Consider the following 21766-nt stretch of genomic DNA (forward strand, 5'->3'; position numbering starts at 1 on the left):
TGCTCTCTAGTGTACAGAGGGCCAGCATCAGCTTGCTCACAGAAGCCCACTGGGTCCTGTGTCCAGACAAGGGGCCTGCTTAGTGATTGGGACCAGCCCTAGATGGATGCACCCATGAGCCAGCTGGACGCTGAGGCCTGCAGCTGTCCAGCGACACCAGTGATCCCCACAGCGACAGCCTGTGAGCCCAAGCCTGGCCGCGAGCAGGGTCCTCAAAGTGCAGAAGACACAGAAATGTTAGGGAGGCACCAGAACAGAGGCTAGGGCAGCCATGTTGTCAGCTTGGCCTGGAGCAGGGTATGAAACTGGTACCTCTGGGAAGTGTGCGGTGCAGGTAAGAGGCTGTTGGGTCATTCAAGGCCACTGTGCCCCGCCTTTGGAAGAGCTTGGTGGCTTTCCTTGCCCTCTTCCTGATGTTGTCACCTTACCTACAGTGTATGAAAGGCAGGAGGGCGGTGTCCTGGGAAGACCGAATGATGGCCAGCCTGGGATCTCTTGCGTGTGCTCGAATTTTAACTGTGTGTGTGGTGTATGTTGTCTTGAGTATGGGTGTGTGCCAGTGTGCATGTGATGGCCTTTACCTGCCAAGGTATCTCCCTGGCCCCAAAGGTGGTCTTGTGGGTTGTTTTGTTTTGGTGGCTCTAGGGACTGAACCTAGCCCCTGGCAGGCACACGCTAGCAAGGGCTCTATGACCAACCTATAGCCTTAGCCTGTGTTTGGAGGCAGGGTCCCGATATTTGGCCCAAGCTGCCCTCGAATATGCAATCCTCCTGCCTCGGCCACCTGAGTACTGGGGTTACAGGTGTGTTTCACTACTCCAGGACACCTTTTCCTTTTAAAGTTTTTTTTATTTTTATTTTTGTTTACGGACGTTCTGCCTACATGTGTCCGAACCACATGCATGCAGTACCCAGGAAGACCAGAAGATGCCACCAGATCCCCTGGAACTGGAGTTACAGATGGTTGTTAGCTCCTCTGTGGGTGCTGAGGACTGAATCTGGGTCCTCTGGTTCTCTGTCCACCCCCACCCCGCTTCTTCAGTTACATGTTCACATACCATTTTGTTTGATGGAGGATCTGTTGTCAAAAAAAAAAAAAAAAAAAAAAAAAAAAAAAAAAAAAAAAAAAGCAAAGCAGAAGAGTATTCCAGGATGTCACTTCCAGACTAGGACACTGGCCACAGCTGAGGGTCCAGGAGAACATTCCAAGGCCAGATGACATTGGGTGACAGAAATTAAATGCTCCCCACCGGGTCCTCAGGACTGCAGACACAGTGCATCGCCTGAGTTTTAGTGACCCAGGTCTCCGGTTTGGAGAGTCAGCTCAGGGCTGTGTGCCCATTCTGGGGTGAACTGTGTGTTCTAATGCCTCCACAGCTCAAGAATCAGAGTTCTGAACTGTACTGCCCTCCGTGGGGGCAGAGGCCCTGGGCTGATAGCTCAGCTGTACAGCCTTCAGTACTGCTCTGTGGAGGAGGAGGTTGGTGCCCAGGCCCTGCGGGACTCTTCGGCCTCCTCTCTCGCTCTCACCTCAGAAATAACAAGGCAGCCTGGCCCTCACGCCAGTGTAGGCCTCTGGCTCCTCCTTCGAGGCTGTGAGGGTGGCTGTGGCTAGCCCTCTCTAGAAGTGGCTCCCAGTCACCCTGCACTGTACCCTCCTCCCAAGGCACGAGGACAGAAGTCCACCCTGTGGTCTTCCCAGTCCAGGGCCAACACTCTCATGGACAAGAGTGGGCAGGAGGGCTGCTGGTTCACTGCACCCAACAAAAACCACACAGCCATGCCCAGGCAGCCGGGGGTTGGACCAGGAAGCTTTATTTACACAGTAAAAGTAACAAGCGAATTCCTGAGACTACAGCGACCGTAGCGTGAGGCGGTCACGGCCTGTGGGAGAGCAGGCAGCGGGGCGTGGCATTAGTGAGAAGACCCAGCACGGGCTGCCCACGGACTGCTGCCTCGGCGGGGGCCTGACTCACCACACCAGTCACCACACTACCTGAAACTGGGCACCGCTGCCACCTGCCCGGGACAGTCTGTCCCCGACCCCTGGGCGTCCGTCCCTCGACACCGGCAATGCGATTCATTTGCCAATGAGACTACGCTAGGAGGTCAGGCTATCCTACCTAGGCTACAGAAGCTCCATCAGTCTGCAATTGTAAAATATTTCCCTCTAGAGGCCTGACCAACAGCAGGGATGTGGCAAGGGGACAGCATTGTGGGCGGCATGGGCAGAGGGTCCCTGAGCCCCGGCTCCTGGCTTACGTTTTAAGTGGCCATCATTCAAGTAATTTTAACCACGTCAGTGGAAATGGGGTGCAGGATCCAGGGGTAGTTCTGACTGCTATGAACTTTGAATGAGCCCGAGAAAAAGTCTACCATCTATCTGCGTGGGAGACCCATCTGGAAACTGGGGTGGTGGGGGGGGGGTTTCCTGTTTAATATGGACCTTTCTTTTATTTAACTTTTTTTTCTGCATACAAATTTAGAAAACTTTCCTACTACAAAAGAAAAAAATTTAAGTAAGGCTTTCTGAGAATGAATGCCCATCTATCTGCATGTGTGTGCAGAACAAGTTCCTTGGGCCTGTACATGAGGAAGCCCATGGGTGCTGACCGGGTCCTCCCTTCACCACCCATGAGTAAGGCAAGCGTGGGCAGTCATGTAAACCGTCTAGGCCGCTACCCTGAACTCAGGTCCGGCGCCCACAGAGGGCAACTCCTGTCAGTCCCGTGGCTTTTGGAGTGAGCGGGCGGGGATGCAGCGTAATGGATGGTCCCCTTCCCTAGTTGGCTCTGGTGGAGCCACAGCTTGCTCTGGACCTTTGGGCTCCCCGGGCAAGTGGGTGGCCAAGGATACTTTGGGGGATGGCACTCACAGGCAGGCTGAGGAAGGGGAGGCTTTTGCTGTTGCCTGTCCTGAAGCCACAGTGCCGGGGGCTGAGCCAGAGGGAACCTCCCAAGGGAACCTTCCTCCAAGAGATCCAGGCCCAGAGGTGTGGGGGCCAGTGAATGGGGCAGATGCATGAGGCTGTCTGGGTAGCATGGCTGCTGAAAGACAAATGGGTACCTACCTTCTAGATGAGCCCTGCTTTGCTCGATTAAAAGAAGGGCGGAAAGCAAATGAAGATTCTCTAAGCAGAAAGGCTCCTGCCATCTTCTCTGGCTACTGTGCTGGGGGCTTGGACTGAGGCCTTAGTGGGACAGGGACAGTCCAGAGGGCCTGAGGAAGCTGGAAAGAGCCAATCCCTACCCTAGATTTGGTGTAATTCCTCTGCCCAGGGAACAGTGCCTTAGAGGGAGGGAGGATGAAGGTGTCCTTCAGCCATCAGGCTTAAGGGAGACGGTCTCAAGACAAGTCATCCGTTCCAACAGCCTTGAGACACACCTGCCACCAGGAGCCTCTGGTCCCAGTCCACAGGAGACAGCTGGCCAGTGATCTATGCTTTGGCCTTAGCAGGCTGTGTGAAAAGGACCGGAGAACCGGGTCCAGCCTCTGCCTTCCTTAGGAGGGGTGGCTTTAGAGACCGGGGGGTTACTCCAGATCCAGAACCTCTCCTTGTGGGCTCCCTGGGGAACAGGGCACTGGTGTGTGTGCTTCCCACGCCCTCTCAACTACCTTCCTCCAGGTTTGCTCAGAGAAAATAGGGGCTCCATGACCCACCAGGCAGGGCTCCCACGTCATGCCTTTGCCAGCTTTCTACTTCGGCTTTCCAGTGCCCCCGAGTCCCACTGGTCTCCCACCACCACCACACGTCCCCACCATGCTGCCCTGCCCTTGGGTCTGATTTTAAAGAAACATTGCCTATACATCAGAACATGCGCCTCCGTCCTTCCGGTGGATTGACAAATTAAAGTTTAGACAAAAGGTTCCCACCAAGGGCTTTCTTTAGGAGAAAGGTAACAACCATTTGGGCTCAACCCGTGGCGGATGGAACCACGGACGGAGGACAGGCACAGCAGAGTGACTACCAAAGGGCCCAGATCACATGTCCATGGACTCAAGAGAATGCACCAGTTATTTTTAGCCGTATGGGAAAACAAGCCGCTTGTGTAAGCCAGCCCACTTGCTATTGTCTGCAGGAGGTGCCAAGTCTGCTAAAAGCCAGAGTCCCCGAGTGCACAGCCCTGTAGCATGTCTGCAGGGGAGACTGGGGGAGCTGCCTGAACAGAGGCCCTCTGGGAACCACGCTGGGAGTGAGGAGCCGCGAGGGGGAGTGTGATTCAAGCCATGCTGTGGCTGGGCCTGCAGAGAAGAGCCTCGGGGCTGGGCTCCCTTCAGGGGGCTGGGAGGGGGCGTCTTGAAGCCGATGGTGGTACACCTTCATTAAAGCCAGCGGTGTCTGTGAACAAGCAACAATGTGCTAGGAATGCTGGGGAGACCTGCGGGCCCCCAGCCTAGGTCGATACACAGAGAGGCCTGCAAAGCGGCCAGCAGACATCCCTCTGCCCAGGAATGTACACAGGCCCGAGACTCCTGCACCTGCTTGTAGTTCCTGAGGACACTATGAAGAGGTCATCTTGTCACTGACATCTCTACGCTTGGCTGAATCTACCAAATTCAGCCCTCAGGGACTGGGGACAGTAGGAAGGCTGCCAGTGCCAGCCTTGCCAAGGCAGGCCTTGTGCTGGCAGAGGTGTGGGTGATTCTTGGTGCCATGGGAGAACTCATGGGCCCACCTTTTCAGTCAACACAACCACCAAATGCCTACCCGGTATGGATGGCTTCTGGTCATCCCTGACCTATCCCCTGGTCCCGAAAAATGGGACACGGATTATCCCCAGAATCCCTGCACAGTGCCCCAAATGGATTAAGGCCACACGGTCTGGTGTCACTACAAGAGGCATCTCCCGAACCTTCCCAAGCCTGGGGCAGGGAGACCTGGGAGAGAAGGCACGGAGTAAACTAAGTAAGGGAGGCTTTGGGCAACTCCCCAGATGGAGCCTGAGTGAGGCCACAGCGGGCTCAGGTCCGGCACCCGGCGTGAGGGGTGCAGCTGGCCCAGCCCTTACTGGAGAATGGCTACCCAGCACTCCGTGAGGAACAAAGAGGAGGAGACCAAACCAAAAACCTGTTCTTGGGCTACAGTAGTTCCATGGAACTGGTGGGAGGCCAGCTGTCGCCTGTGAGGTGTGGCCAAGTTGCCTTCACAAATTTGGGCACTGGCGGGGTGACCGCTGCTCCCCGGGAAGTGGGTGGGCTCCCTTTTGGAAGCTTTTTCCAGACCCAGGAGCCAGGCTCCCCCTTGGAGTGACCACCTAAGGCCCGGAGGAAGGCCCATCCCTGGCAAAGCCTCTGCCCCTGGCCCCGCCCACCGCCCCCTCAGTTCTTCTCTATCTGCTCAATGTCCAGCTCGCCGTCCAGAGAGCAGAGGCTGTTCGTGCAGACTCCAAGGCCCTGCCAGGCTGGGGCCGGCTCCTCCTTCCTGCAGCAGTCCTCATCTAGACTGCAGCCATCCGACTCCTCACAGGACAGGTCCTCCTGGCAGGGGAAGTGATCACCGAAGGAATGGGGAACTGGCTCTGGAACCGGGGTCCCCGCGGGGGTCCTGCCCCCTGGGTTGGAGGCTGAGAGCAATGCGGTCCAGGATCGGGTACTGCTGACGAGGGCGAAGGGGCTCTGGGAGCTGTGGTCTTCCATCCCCACGCTCAGGCAACTGAGGCTGCTGAAGGTCTGACAGTTCTGTGGAAGAAGAGATACGCTGGTCAGTGAAGGGGCCAGTCTCCTTCCGGAACCTCAGTCCACCCCCCACCCCCCACAAAGCCCCACAAAGCCTAGTTGGCACTTAATCTGCCAGGCTGCAGCAAGTCCACCATGTGAGACTAATTCATGAAGAGGTACCCCTGGCTACTGAACACTGAGTTGCTAAAAGGTATGCAACTGCAGTCAGTCACTGTATAAAGGGCAGAAATGCGATGAGGCCCCACTTGGGAGACAGGTCCATTTGTGACATGTCCAGAAGACTCTCGGAAGGGTGGCCTGGCCACAGGGGGTCTGATCCTTGCTAAGGCCATTTCATTCCAGATGTCCCTCGTCTGGGATTGGTTCTAGGACCTCCTCCCTCTTCAGTGTGCAAATCCTTATATAAAAAAGTATGTGTGCAGTCGGCTCCAGGATTCCGACATACCTGCTATGACGGAAATGCCCTGTCAGCAGCTGCTAATACTGCGTTATTCACACTTTCTGAGGCTTTTTGTCTGAGAAGACAGTTTCAGGTGTGTGTGAGGACAGAAACAAGATTTTTTTTTTTCTTGGTGGTGGTGCCTGAGGTTGGACCCAGAACCTCGCGTGTGCTAACTCTGCCCTCTATCACTGAACTACATCTCCAGCCTCGGCATGAATCCTCGCGGCTACACTGTATTAAACAGAGCCAGTGAGTGACCCAGATTCCACGTCCTTTCTGAGACACAAACCAGGGTGGTAGCGAGCTCGCTGACAGACACAATGCCACCTTTCTTATGTGAAGGGGGCTGTGTCATATGGAATCATCACCAGGCTACCCTGCTGCCGTAATTCCTACCCCACCCACTTCCCGTGACCGGAGTGAGGTGGGATGATGCTAGCGATCTTCATCTGATGTCCCAATTGGGTATTTGGAACCATCCAGGGATCTGGTTTAATACCAGTTCTGGGTTCCACCTGGTGCTGAAAATGCTTTATGTCTAGAGGGCAGTGGCTTTGATGCCCACTGATGTGCAGGAGGAGGTCAGGCTCTAGCTGACTCTAGCCGTCACCAGTTAGGGGCCTCTGAAGCCTCATCTGAAAGGTGTGGCAGACCCCACCTCACTGTTGAGCCTCTACTAGCCCCAGAGAGGAAGTGTGGCTGCATAAGAACTCCTCTCTGGCGGGGCACCAGGGGTAACTAAAGCTGGCATCCAAGTCAGTCCTGTTTTAACCACTGACCAGAGCGTCAGCCCGGACACTGCACGGAGGTGCCACCGAACAGTGAGAGATGTGGGTCTCCTAAGCAGATATGGACAGGGGCTGTGGCAGCGAGGGGCACTTTTGTCCTGCCTGGCATCCCTCAAAGGCCCTGCAGCAACCGGGGGAAGGAGGAGCCGGCTTTGGCTTCTCCCCAGGGCACAGGAACTTAATAGTGCCTGCTGCCTCGCACCAGTCGATGAAAGGCACAGACCTGTCCCAAGGGCCTCAATCCTTTCAAAGGCCCGAGTGTTTGTGTCTGCTGGCCGCCACAGCCAACAGGCTATTAGAACAGGCTCAACAGACAGAAGATGAAAGATGTCCTCTCTAGGGGAAAGTGGCTGTGCCCATCACAGGCACACACAGTTCTGATATGCCACAAGAGACACCCTTCTGATGGGTTCACTTTTCTCGGGATCTTTCAATTAAAGAAGAAAGGAGAGGCTGACAAGATGGCTCAATGGATAAAGACACCTGCCACCAAGCTGATGACCTGAGTTCAATCTCCAGAACCCCCATGGTGGGAGGAGAACTGACTCCCAAAAGTTGTCCTCTGATTTCCACAACTTACCACAGAGCATCCCCACCCCCAACCCCCCTGCCATGTGCCCAAGAAATAAATACCAAGAAATAACAGAGAAAGGAACCAGCTGAGGTGCTGAGAGGCTCAGCTCTGGGTTTCAGGAAAAAAGGCTGGACCACCATCTGGTCCTGAGATAGAGGCCCAGGCCAGAAGACCCCACAGCCAGCTGTGAAGACGCTGCCGATGCTGGGATTAGATGTTTGATGTAGGCCCACGGTCACAGAATGCATTCCTTCCTTAACACAGCAGTATTTGGATGTGCCTCAGGGGTCCCTTCTGCCTCTCAGGCCACTGGTCTGAGCGGAGTGAGACAGAGCAGGACACAAGAGAAGGAGGGCGCTGCGTTATTCTCTGTGAGCTGGAGCGTGAACAAAGGCCTTGGGGTAGACCCCAACAGAAATGCTCCCTGCACAGTGCTCCACAACTGTGCTCTCCTTCTCACTTTGCTGGAGCCATCCTGTCTCATCTAGATCTTGCCCAGTAGATGATCTAAGGTACAGCTAATAGGTCCCAACTTTGAGGCCAATGTAACAGCATATGTGGTCAGACTGTGTGTCCCAAATTTATGTTATGCCCAAAGGATTAACAAGTGGGGTCACTGGGGTGTGCTTAGGTCATGGGGGTGGAGCCCTCGAGTTGAGGGTCAGTGACGTAAGGATTGAGGAAGCACGCCTCCCCCTTCATCATGTATGAATGACGATGAGAAGGTGTCACCTGTGGGGCAGCAATCCCTAGCAGTTGTGGCCCCTTTAGTGCGGAGATGATGATCTATCTCCCTGGCTCCTAGAGCCAAAGTCCACTCGGATGTTCCTAAGTTACTGGCTCTAAGGGCTTGCTGCTACATGAAAAGACTAGCGGTTATGTTACGCATGGGACATAGCCCGTAGTAGGGTGCTGGGGACCCATTTGCTGGACCTAAAAAGTGCCAAGGTCCCACAGGCGATTTCAGGAGCAGAGTCAGCTTCATATGGCATCACAGCTTCAGCAAAGATACCTCAACCCCTGAATGTTGGTCTGTCTGTTAAAAATGGGTGGCCAAGGGCACCCTGGGGCCACCCCTCTCCAACTGTCTGTAATAATTGAGACTTTCTTGCTTCATAGCAGGGTGGGAAGCTACATGGTCTGGGTGGTGCATCTAGTCCCAGGCAAACCACAGAACGCCACAGGAATCCCCAGTATTCCTCAGAGTCATCTATGTGTCCCCTCCCTGCCAACCCAGTGCCACTTGGAAAACTCTGAGGACTCAAAATTCAGTCATTTGGCCACTGTCAAAAATAAGAGCCAGCACTGAATGTTCCATCTGGTGGCATGTCCCACCTGCCAGGGAATAATGTGGCTGCCACAGTGAGGAGTGAGAGTTCTGTCCAGAATCCTACCCCTGGTAAGCCTACCCAGGTGGAGGGAGACACAGAGTTGAGCCATGCTCGGGCCCACTGTATCCTCAGCATGCCTGCCTGCCCTCTCACAGCAGCAGCTCAGGCTGCTCCCATGAGGACTGAGCGCTGCATGGGACTGTTGCTACCCTGGAGGCCTGTGTACCCTCAAGAAGGTCTGGGGAAGCCGGGCGTTGGTGGCGCACGCCTTTAATCCCAGCACTTGGGAGGCAGAGCCAGGCGGATCTCTGTGAGTTCGAGGCCAGCCTGGGCTACCAAGTGAGCTCCAGGAAAGGCGCAAAGCTACACAGAGAAACCCTGTCTCGAAAAACCAAAAAAAAAAAAAAAAAAAAAAAAGAAGGTCTGGGGAAAGCACAGAATGGTGGAGTTCAAAGTACCACGTGAACCTATCATTCCAAGTTGAAATTGCTACCTTAGGACATACTCTGGCTCACCCAACCACTTCTGCTCCTCAGGCCCATGGACGGGCCTCCCACTTCTTACAGGCCTGCTCAGCCAACAAGCTCAGTGGGAACTGTCCTTAGGGCCTCAGGCTGATGACCAGAGGCACTGAGCCCACTCTTAGAGTCCACAAGAAGGACTATAGAACAAAACCATGCCCGGGGAGCTTTTCTACCAAACCAAGCATACCTCAGCTCTGGCCAGCCATGACAGAGGCCACTGACCATGCTGTAGTTCTAGCCTGGCTCAGCCCCCAGCGCCAGCCTCCTTGGGCCTGCCAGCCAGAAAACACCGCTATCTCTTCTTCCAGCTGCAGGGCCTTTCTCTGCACAGACTTGTTCCAGGATCTTCCTTCTGGGTAGGAGGCTCTGGGCTGGGCAGTGATGAGAGCGGCTTGCTCCTGGGGTCCCTGTTTTCCTGGTATAAGCTGAATCCCAATCCCGAGGGAAACACGTCAACCCAACATACCCTCGGCTCCGGTTGCCTGGACAGGGCGACCGCTCTCTCTGCCAAGCCCTGTGCCAGATCAGCTTGTTCCCTTCTCCAGGTGCTATGGGCCAACATGTCAAGCATGACGAGGGGACCCCAGAAAGATCTAAGCTACCAAACCATCTGTTTCCTCCGCACTGACATGGAAGGCTGAGTAAGGCCTGAGCAGAGCAGATGACAGCAAAGCCCCCAGGGAATACTGCCTGGGTGCCAAGGGCCCCAAGCTTATAAGCCCTGTCCCTCATACTTAGAAGTGGGCATCTGGGGACACAGACAGGCCAGCTGGTGGGGGGGGTGTCTGCCTAAGAACAGATGGCACAGCATCCTTCTCACCCTGTTGCAGGCTTCAGAGGAGGAGTTCAGGCAACCTAGATTCTAGAGCTCTGGGCTTCTCTGGTGCCCTGTGGCCTTGCTTCCTGGCTCCTCACCTAGCAAATGCATTGCTGTTTTAATCTAGCTGTGTCAGCGGGATATTTTAAGGACAGCTAAGGCAAGTGGAGGAAGACTGGGGGCGGGGGTGGGCTGCTGATGTCCCACCTAGTTCCCCTGGCCCACAAAAGCACCTACTCGCCATGGCTTGGCTGCTCCTTGCTCACAGCTGTCCCTTTCAGAGCCCGGGGGCTAAGAAGCCTGGGGGACAGCTTCCTCACAGGGGCGGCCCAGCTCAGGGTGGACTGTCACAGGGGAAAGAAGGACTATCCTGCAACCAGTGGGTGACATCTCCAGGGCTAGCCATGCTACCTGAGCCCTAGGCAGAGGCCCAGCTCCCGTGCTGCCTCTATCCCCAGCCTTTCTGAGTCTTGTCAGCCTCCCTGCCCTCCACCATGGTTTCTTCCCTCCCTCCATCAACCACCTGCTTAAGAACCCCCAACTCAGGCTCTGCTTCTTGGAACTAAAACACGGTACCCGAGATCCGGCATGTGTGACCACAGGGTCTGCCACACAGCTGCTCCTTAGTGCACTCCTCCCCAGGAACCCCTCCTCTGTTCCTTCCAGAGCGGGAATGCCACGCCCTAAGCAGATGCAGCTGCTGGGCCCTCAGCACCACCACCTTGAGTCTGCCTGGGAGCCAAGGCTGCTGGAGACACCACCCCTGGAGCAGCCAGTGTTCCGGGCACAGCTGGTGCGTGGGGATGTCAGGGTCTGGCAGCAATCGGCTCTGCTCACCAAGTGCGAGCACGCTTTCTCCTGGACCCCCAGAAAGCCGCGTTGCGGGCTGGGGAGATGGCTCCCTCACTACAATGCTTGCTGCACAAGGACCTGAGTTGGAGCTCCACAATCCCTGCTTCTTGATTTTGTTTTTTTGTGGAAGCCGGGTGTTGTGGTGCAGGCTTGTAATCCCAGAGTGAGTGACCACGGACAGGCAGGCCCTTGGAGTCTGCTGGCGACCCAGCATGACCTACTCAGAGAGAGGCCTTGTCAGAAGGCAAGGACGGGGGCTAGAAAGATGGACCAGTGGTTGAGAGCAGCTGCCTCTCTTGGAGAGGACTAGGTTTGATTCCAAGTACTCCCATGTCAGTTCACAAAACCACCTGCATCTCCAGTTCTAGATCTGATGCCCTTCTTGGGCCCCCACAAGCTGTTACACATATGTGGTGCACACAGATTCATGAAAGCATGCATACATATGCAAAAGAATGAATAAATGAATAAGCAGGTGGATAGCAACTGAGGAACACTTCCCAAGGTTAAGCTCTGGCTTCCACGCAAGTGTACACACATACACACATCTGAACACACTCACACACATATACACATGTACATATACAAGCACATAAGTGAAGATTAAAAAGAAAAAAAACCCAAACATTATAGCCCTCTCTATGTTACAGGTCTTAGAACCACCTCAAATCCTGCTAAGACACCAGAACAACAAGGCCAGTCTGTGAGGCCAGGTGGGCAGCTGGCTCCAGTTGGCTTGCATAAGGCTAAGCCCTCAGATCTGCCTGAGTGGAGGAGGCACTTCCTCCCCAAGCAGACACTTGCACAACAGAACTGTACAAGGTTCTAAAAACAATAGACCACGAGACAAATTCCCTATGTCTCCTTTGTGTTGGGGCTGACAAAGCATGCAGTTTCCCTGGGTTCGGTTTTGATTTGTTTATTTATTTATTTTGAGAAAGAATCTCACTGTGTAGCTCTTGCTAGCCTCCAACTCCTGCCTCCTGAGTGCTGGGATTAAAGGCCACCACACCTGGTTTTTGACACATCCTCTTCAGCAGGGTCAACAAGACTGTGCTCAACCTACTTCCCTGTAGTGCTTTGGGCCTTTTTGAGCCCAGATGGCCTCCTTACTCTCAGGAATGTGGGAACTGCTGACTGGAAGACCTGGGTGGGAAGCCAGGATGCCAAGGACTGAGAATAGGAACTGAAATGAAAGGTGGTCCTCGAGGGCCCTGACAGCCCTGCTGATTTGGCACCAGACTCTGGGCTCTTCCCAGATCACAGGTTCCAGAAGCCAACAGACTGATGGGCGCAGTAAATACCTGTTGTGTGGAAGCCAGGCCTATCACTGGGGAAGTTCTCTCCTTCCTTCCTGGGCCACTGCTTCCCCAGTGTCCCTCTTCAGGAGCCAGCAAATGCTCTGCAAGAATCTGGCTCATGCTAGGTGATTGTGGCACCTCTCCCAGGAGCTACGCCAATGGGTGACAGACTATAGAGCCTATTTAGGCTCAGGTAGTCATTCATCTCTTCTTACTAATGAGGGAACAAAGACCAAGAGACATGATGTGCTTCAAAACTCTGGCAACTGCCTCCAGGTCAGAAAGGCCAAGATACAGCCAAGGCCAGGTATGCTATCTGGCTGCTAAATCATGTCGCTCTCAGAGTCAACCTAGGAAAAGCACCACAAAGCTTGGCGATCCCCCTTCAGGACCTTTCTAGCCACAGCCGCTCTGGGCCTTGGCTAGCTCTGCTCTGGAACTCGCTTGCTGCACTTCTGGGGGCCACCTTCCTGTTACATTCTACATACTGTGGTCTAGTCCTGTGAAATGCTGGAGGCTCCAGCTCCACAGGGTAGGAGGGACTGTAAGAAAATGACCTAACACAGGGGCTGTCATTTTTGGAACAGTCCATTTACAGGCACAGCCTAGGAACCTGGGATTGTGAAGAATAGACCTAGGGCCAACAGCCTCAGCCAGATACCAGGCCCAGACCCAGGGAGAATAAAGGCAGGGTCCAACAGAGTCTCTGATGTCACCCATCAAATAAGGTACTGTCAGGGAGAGGCTGCTTCCTAACAGGAAACTCCAAAACTAACCACCTGACTCAGTTCCTAAGGGTTGGATAGAGTGACGTGCACTGGACCAAAGCTTCCAGATAGGCCGGAGGCTGGCCCTACTCCAGTCAGCTCACTGCTCCCAACATGTGCTCTGGATCGTCCAGTCATGTGAACTCCCTCTGCTGCCAACCGTTCTGGCTACCCAGCTCCTACCGGGGAGAGGCTTTCCTTCCACTGGCACGCTCTTTCTCCCCTACTAAACCTTGCACACCGTGTTATGGAGCAGAGCTCAAATTCCTATTGGTGCTCTGTTCCCTGCCAGCCACACAGGGAACCCTGGTCATGCCCCATAGCGTAGTTCAGGGACTGACTCACAGCGTGGCTACTGAAGGGCCCAAACCTAGAGTGTTGCAGGTGAGAAGAGGCCTTGGAGGTCCGGAACCCTGCTGATTTCCGGAATGGCAATTGGCCAGTGTCCCCTCTCTCCTGGCACACGACAGTACACATGATGGTTGCTGTTCCTGCTCTAGGCCCCAGGATGGCAGATGGCATGCCTGAACACAGAGGGTGTGGAAGCCAACTTCAAGGGCCTCCCTGAGCCCTCACCATTGGAAAACAAACATTTTGTTTCTGCAACGAACATTCCACTCAGCACAAACTCAGGAAGGAGTTTGTGAAACCACTTCGCTCACAGTTTGGTGTGAAGAGGCTTCTTTGCTAACAAACGCCAAGGGACCTTTCCAAAGCACACAGGGATCTGGCTGGGGGCCAAAGCCAATGCTGTCTGAGCCCACAGCCCTAAAGGGCAGTGCTGGCCAGCACAATGTCCAGGAGCACCTTCCAGAGCAACTCTGGAGCACAGAGGTGGGACTAGGATCCTCAGAAAGGATGATGAACCCTGGCTGTCTTAGAAGCTGTGTATCCTAAACCACTGCAACTGGGGCCAGGAGACAGTGCTGATGTGCACCAGGGCCTTCTCAGCCCCACCTCTGGGGCCCTTTATCCCCATTCTAGATACTGTTATCCGTGGAACATAACTCAGAGAATGGGAATCCATACTGGAAACGTGAGCCAGTGTCGGCCATCTCACTTTACAGATGGGCCAATCAAGCCTGAAGCAGGAAGGGACTTACATAGCCAATGGATGTGCAGTCAGCTCTCACAACCGTGCCCGGACTCAGAGGACCTGGATGGCCCACAGCAGGGCACAGCCAAGCATCTAAAAGCTCAGCTTTGGTTCAGAATCTGTACTCAACTGCCCTAGTTTCCAACAAAATACCGAGTAAAGACCAAGACAGGCGAGCCACACAAAAGATAAAACACCTAGGAATAAACGTCTAAGACTGCATAAAGTTAGTGAAAGACAACCTTAAAGAGCATCCAACAGGAACTCAACAGACACTGCCTTCCTGTACCAGGGATGGGAAGACACAATCAGTTCTCTGTAAGTCAGTTCACAAGCCTAATGTGACCTCAGCCTGAGGCACAAGAACACTCCTGCACTCGTGGTCTCAAGCTGTACAGTTATAGAGAGTTTTTTGAGCTTTGAGATAGGGTCTGACTGTATCACCCAGGCTGGTTTCAAACCCTTGATCCTCCTGCCTCAGCCTCCCAAGTGCTAGGATTACAGGCCTGTGCCAGCCACCATGCCCAGCTATTTCATTCTTGATGGGAAAATAAACAGATGACACGAGCCTGGAAAGTTCTATAGCCAACAATACAGGCTCATTCTACCAGATGCCCCCATACCAAGTAGTATGTTTAAGCAAAGCCTCAAGAGCTAGAAAGACACAGCAAGTACCCATGTCAGTGGAGCCCAAGACAGCAGAAGACGACGTCCCAAGTAGACACGGCACAATGCATGGTAGCAAAGGAATCTCAAAATGGGGACGAGAAGCTGGGTCTCCAGTTGAGACAAATGGGGGAGTGGCTCCACATTCAGAGCATGCGCAAGGACTACAGACCAAAGACCACAACATAAAGCCATAGAGGACTAGAAGGAACCGGGAGGACTGCTTCCTCATCTTGAGGTTGACCGTCCTTTCTAAAACTCAAAATCCAGAGCCATTAAAGAAATAATTGAATATGACAAAAACAAGTACGTGTCAAAAGATGCCAAAGGCAGCTGGTGTGCATAATGATTACGATGCTGCCACGGAGCCACTGTACCGAGCAGTCTGACAGTTCCTGAAAAATGCCAAACAGCGCTTCCTTGAGATCCGGCAGTTCAGCTCCGAGGTAGATGTGCAAAGTGTGCCCTGTAGAACCTGTTTCTAGCGCCTCTGTTGTGTCACTCATCATGGTCACAGAGGAAAAAGGACGCAAAAGCTATCAGAAAGGAGGAACTGAGAACGCTACAGTGTGGAAGCTGTGGAAGCTGTGTGCCGAGTGAAAGAAGCCAGGCGGAAAAGGGTGTGTGTTTTGTGATTCTGCTTATGCATAATGCCCAAGATAAAGGAGTCTGCAGAAAGAACACAGATCAGTGTTTGCCAGCGGCTGGGGAATAATGACCAGTGAGTACATCTCTGCTTTCAGAAGCAACAAAGTGCTTTAAAAATTGATGTGATGACGGCTACAGAGTTCTGTGAATAAGCTACAAACCACCCATTGTACATGACAAATGTATGAGTAGTGTGGTATATGAATTATATCCCAGCAAAGTATAAGAATGTCAGAGTCAGAAAACAAAGAACAAATTACACATAAATATTTGTAACTCAAACCGCAACCAAAGTTAATCTCCCTAATATTCAGTTGAGAAGAGACAGATCAAGAGCTGTTTGTTTTGTTTTGTTTTTCGAGACAGGGTTTCTCTGTGTAGCTTTGCGCCTTTCCTGGAACTTGCTTTGGAGACCAGGCTGGCCTTGAACTCTTGGATCTCTCTGAGTTCAAGGCCAGCCTGGTCTACAGAGTTACAATAGCTCTTTTTTAAAAAGGCCAGTGACAAGAACATGGAAAAGGGACACAGATGCTCTCTTAAATATGTGAAAAGACACTCAACTGATCTGGAAATGCAAACTAAATAACAATAGTAAGCTGTGGTAGGTACAGGTCTACAGCACCGCAGCGGGAGGTGGAGGCAGGTGGAGGCAGGAGACTTCATGCACATTTAAGGGATCAGCCTGCTCTACACAGTAGTCCTAGGTCAGCCAGAACTACACAGCAAGACTCTGTCACAAAACGGAGAAGGACAGGAGCAGAGAGAAACAGTTGTTTATCTACCTATCTGGTTGGCAAAAAACCCGTGTTTGACCAGGAGGGGGCAGAAAGCAGACCATCTAAATGTGGCCAATCACTGCTCTTGTGACATGGACCTGACCTGTGACCAGCAATCCTACTGGAGGGAGTGCATCCGATGGGAGACAGAGCTGCCACATCCCAAAGGAGTCACACATTGCAGAACACTGCTGAAGAAGACAGGCAACAGGACAGGTCCATGATGGGGCCCTGAGGGAGGCCAGGTAGAAGCAGGCTGACCCACAAAATGAACAGCCTGCAGCTAGCTGGGGAAGTGGAGGGGCAGCTCACACTGGCCACAAAAACACCTGTGGGTGCTGGGCTAAAGGATGGATCAGCTGTTAAGAGCACTAGCTGCTCTTCCAGAGAACAAGGGTTCAATTCCCAGCACCCATATGGAGGATCACAACTGTCTGTAACCCCAGTTCCAGGGGATATGATGCTTTTTTCTAGCCTCCAAGGGCACCAGGCATGCACACGATACATGGATACACACACAGACCAAATACCAATACACATAAAATATATAGGTGCAAATGGGGATGTACAGCTTGAATCCTTCTGTGTAAGAATGGAGAATAATGCCTGGTGATCTCTGTGTGGTCTTGTACACTGGAGCATGACGTCATTTGGATGGTCAATGTCCCCTAGTGGTCCATATGTTGAAGGCTCAGAACCCAGCCTGTGCCACTATTGGGAGGGGGTGGCACCTTGGTGGTGTGTCCAACTTTTTGATATTGCAATTCATGCCCTTGACGGGAAAACTGGGACCCCAGTCTCCTCCCTTTCCCTTCCCAGTGGCCACGAGCTAACCAGGCCCCTTCTGCCATGCACTCCAGCCATGAGCCCATGCTGCCACACACTCAAGCAACCATGCCGTAACCCTTTCCTCCTCCTAAGGTGTTTATTATCTCTGGTATTTATTTCTGTCACAGTGACAGGCAGCTGAGCCTTTGGAAAAATGAGGATTCCTGTGTATACTACTCTTAATTCCCAAACTTGAATGCACTGTTGAAAAATGTGTCTGTCTAGCTTTTTATTTTAGGAGAGGGCACCTTAAACTAGGGATGAAGGACAGAAAGCTCAGTCAACTTGTAGTTTTTTAGGAAAGAAGCCTTCACCCCATCTCCATGTGAAAGCTTTTTGGTGAGTCTCCTTCAAAGTTCATTTTTCTTCTTTCCTGTTCTTTTTGGTAAGAATTTTACAAAACTATATGAACAAAAACAAACAACAAGAAAAACCTACCAGGCCCAGCTTCCTTCACCTAGTATCACCAATTAAATCTGAGTCGGGGTGAGAAAACAAGAACCAGGGGGCCACACCTGTGTGGACACTTGCCTGTTGATGCACATGGCCACAGGATCCTTTTACAGAACACAGGATTGGGGTCACCCTGGTGGACATTGCTGCCATGAGGTTCCAATGTTCTTGCTGCATCTGCCTGCCTGCCTGCCTGTCTGTCCAGGGCTAGAACGGGGCTTCCTGTCCTGGGGGAGAATGCTGCTTTTTAGACTCCCAAGGCAGTACTTGGCTCACCCAGAAGATCTCCAGAGCATGTAAAGAGAAGTCATCTGGCTTGTCACAGGGTTCTGGAGGAACACTTCAGCACAAATGTGGAAGACGCACATGGGCTGGTGTCTATATTTTCAATGTGTGTGGCAGTGGACCCCAGTTCCCCCCGCCACATCTCCACCCCTTCAGATGAGGTGCAGAGGCCAAGTTCAAAGGGCCAGACTCAAGTTGGGAGGGGAAACGCTAACTCCTAAAGAAAAAGCAAGCAAGCATTGTAGAAACAGCTGTCTCATTCCTGTGACCTACCCACCTGGGCAAAGACAAATCAGAAGCAGTCCCCAACTCTCCAAGGCTGTCCTTTGTGGCTGGCAGTGTGTTTCCCCTCCTGCCAGGGGCGGTAGGGATGGGTCTGCATGCATCCCTGAGGCCAGCAAGCACACCTAGCTTTTCTGAGTCTCTGTCCTCTGGGTAGAAGTGCTTCCAAGGGTTTTACCTTGCTGACCTCACAGCAACTAAACTCACTTATCTTTGGGAAATGCACCATACACCATAAGATAGCTAAAATGTCCACCGACCCTGCCCCCACCAAGCGCCCCTGGAGCCTCTCTGCCCAGCAAAGGGAACCCCGTGTCCTCCATGCTGCAGCCCCACACCTGGGCCGGCTGCTAGAATCCTACTGGTTTGTCACCTGCATAGACCTCTGCCAGGGAACCAGTATATATTAATTGACTCTGATGCCTGCTAGATCAAAGATGGATGGGCCAGTGGGTGAATTAAAGAGATTGAAAATGATGGACAAAGAGCTGGGGTGAAGTTCAGTGGAAGGCTTAACATGTGTGAGGCCTGGAGGGAAGAGACAGACATGTGGGGCACAACCTGGCTCTGACCTTAGAGTTAGTAACTCTTTCATGCATGCTATCTGTAACGTGGAGAAACAAAACTGTACTTTAAGGCCCGTATCCAAGCTCAGACGAAATCATGTGCAATGCTTGGCTCAGAAGGGTTGAAATAACACTTGATGGTGCCCAGCGGCACCAAGCGTGATGAAAAACAATCCCAAGCGAGGCAGAGTGGGGACCCACCGTCTCCACTCAGGAGCCGCCAAGAGCAGACCCTCTGGCGTGCGGGCTGTGGAAAGGAAGGGCTGCCCAGGTTCTCACTGACCACTGGAGTCCTGTGAGGCAAGCGCAGGGCAGCATCCAGCTGGGCTTGGCTGGCATGTCCCAGCATGCCTAGGCAGGGTAAATGGCTGGGGACATGCCCACAGGCAGCGGGTGTGGCAGGACATTCCCGGGCACATTCTGCTTCCCTGGGCTCAGCTGGTTCCACCCACAGAGCCACAGTCAAGTGGCGGGGACAAAGTATGTGGCTCCTTGATGTCCTCTGAGCCTAACAGGAGGACCTGTTAGAGAGGGCTACCTTTCTCGAGACTTTACCTGGGAGTAAATGAAACACTTGCTTGGCTTTAGTGTCCTGGAGAAAGAGACACCCTGGGCTCTTGCGCACCAGGCACCTGCCAGGGATGGCCTGCTTTCTCATCTAAATAAAAATAAAAATTAAAAAAAAAAAAAGGAATGGTGCTGCTCACCTTGGGGATTGCAGGTAGAAGCTCCAAGCCCAAGGCTCCTGTGTGCCCCCATTTGCATGCTCCACCACAGGCTCTGGAAGGGCTGGCCAGGGCGGGTCCGTGGCTTTGACTTTCCCAGGGACACACCTCAATATAACTGTGCATTTCCTGACAGGTTTATTTTTCCCTTTTGTTCATTTCTGTCTAAAAGCTTGGCAGGCAGGACCTAACAACACCGCACCTGCATCCCTGGGCATTTAGAAGACCCCAGGGAACACTGGCCTGTCGGGTGTGGCTGCCAGGCCAGGGAGATCTTCATCAAGTACAGGAAAGCTGGGCCATGCTGTGGATAAGTTCACAGGGACGGTCTCGCTCTCATGCTAAACACCTTCTCTGGCTACTGTGATTTATATTTAAAAAAAAAAGGGGGGGCCAGCTTTGAGGGTAGGGTACTGGGGGACAGAGATCCAATTTTGTCTCAACAGAGGGACAGCCTGGCATGGCCCAGATGCTACCTTCACAAAGCTAAAACCTCCTTCCTACAGGGCAGCCAGCCTGGAGTGGGTGCCACTTTGGTGGCCTCACAGACGGGAGTTCAGGCTAATTCACAGCCATTGTGCTCAGTCACAACCACAGCCAGACTCGTTCACTCAAACTGGAACACTGTAGGCCGGTGCCCTATGGAGACACGTATGCACTAGTAACTGATGCTCACAGACCTGGGGGTGCTGACACCAGGGAGATTAGCTGCTTTCTCCATCTTGGTTCCCACTGTACAACTAAGTAGGAGCCACGGATGTAATTATCTGGCAGGCTGGGGTGAGTCTAGCGGAAACCCTTAAGCTGGCACGCACCTCTGGTACCCAGGCTATTTCTTTACTTCTATTTTCTTGTGTTCTTTCCTCGCTAATCTCCACCACGGTCCCCTCTAAGTGAGACTTCGGGGTTTACACAGAAGCCAGAAAAACTATGGGTCCTGAAGGGACTGAAGGGCCCGTCCCACCAGTCACTCACACAATTTTCTCACTACTAGCTGGAGGGCATCACAAAGTGAGGGAGACAAAAGACCGAACGGCCCCTCCCTCCGGGGCTGACGGGGATATGTGTCTTGAGAGATGCCATCTACTGTGGCGGTGCTCAGGCTAATGGAGAAGCAAGGAGCCCACCGGCCCAGCTGAAAGCAAGAAAGCAACTTCCAATGGCTCGGTGGAGCAACATTAATTGCAGCTTTACAAAACTCTTTTCTTTGCAGCAAGGCAGGGCCGTGGGGCCACTGAAGCCCAGGCGGCTTCAGCAGCTCCTGCTATTCACGGCTTGCAGGTGGCTGACCAGTTTCCCAGGGCTGCTCGAACGGTGACTGCGCCCTGCTCTTTCAGCATGCCTGCAGGAATCCATACAGGTCCACTTAAACCAGTCTGAAACTGTGAAAGGCTCCATCCCTCGCCGCCCAGGCCCAGCGGCCCAAACAGAGCCTAAGAGGGCTGGAGGGCCAGTGGGAGAATGGTGCCAATTAAAAACCCAGAGCCTGTGGGCCTTTCTCTTTCTTGTTTTCATTCCTCCAGCTACATTGTGTCCACTGGCAGCAGGTTCCAAAGGCGAGGCCGTCCATTCACCTCCCAGGGCTTTGGAGGCTCCATCACTGAACTAAGCCAATTAAAACCATGGTCCCCTCCCTGGCAGCTTGAAAGATGGGGTGCAACTGTGCACACTGGGAGGATGGGTCCCTTCAACCTCCTTCCATTCCAGAGAGGCACAAGGACACATGAAGAGGGCAAGGCCCCACCTGAACACCTAACTCTAGAAAAATCTGGTCTCTTGAACCTCTGGAATGTTCTAAGGCTGCCTGCAAGTGCCAGAAGCTCCCAAACTTGGCAAGAATGGGAGAAGAAATGGGTTGGTCTGGCTTATACTGCTCCAGGGATGACATGACCCCAGGGGCTTCTGTCAACTGCGTGCTGGCAGTGTCCGTGGTGGAGAGTCCGCTGGCCCATCGGTGGTGACCACGGAGACTCATAGCTGGACAAAGACAGGACCTGGGCCTGGATATTTTCTAGCCGCTTACCCTGGTTACTAAGCACCTTGAGCTGATTTCTACAACTGGACACTGGGAAGGGCTGGCTTGCCAGTTGGCTGGCTCAGCATGGTTACAACTTCTTCCAGTGACAGCAGAGACCATGGCCACTAACCTAGCAACACTAGTAACAGAGCCCTGCAGGTGCTCTGCCAGCAACCGGGGAGCTTTGAGTCTTTGGAGGCCAGTGAAAGCCCCCAGGGGCTGGGGCTAGCGGGAGGAGGGGGTGCTCCCTGCCCTTCCCTCCTTTCCCTTTAGAATTCCAGGACAGCTCCTAGCCCAGACATGGATGGAGATGTGGGTGGCAACTCTGTTCTTTCAGCAAAGCACACGT

General features: G+C 53.2%; 1 protein-coding gene across 1 annotated transcript in view; it reads right to left on the reverse strand.

The window, feature by feature from the left end:
* Positions 1–1795: 1795 nt before the first annotated feature.
* Fam53b (family with sequence similarity 53 member B) overlaps positions 1796–21766 on the reverse strand; it is a 65018-nt gene continuing 45047 nt past the window's right edge. The window contains exon 4 of the mRNA XM_015995859.3: positions 1796–5679. Within this exon, the coding sequence (XP_015851345.1) occupies positions 5320–5679 (360 nt within the window). The 3' untranslated portion in view covers positions 1796–5319. The remainder of the gene's footprint in view (positions 5680–21766) is intronic.

The sequence above is a fragment of the Peromyscus maniculatus genome, chromosome 1 (assembly GCF_049852395.1).
Source record: "Peromyscus maniculatus bairdii isolate BWxNUB_F1_BW_parent chromosome 1, HU_Pman_BW_mat_3.1, whole genome shotgun sequence".
NCBI classification, from domain to species: domain Eukaryota; kingdom Metazoa; phylum Chordata; class Mammalia; order Rodentia; family Cricetidae; genus Peromyscus; species Peromyscus maniculatus.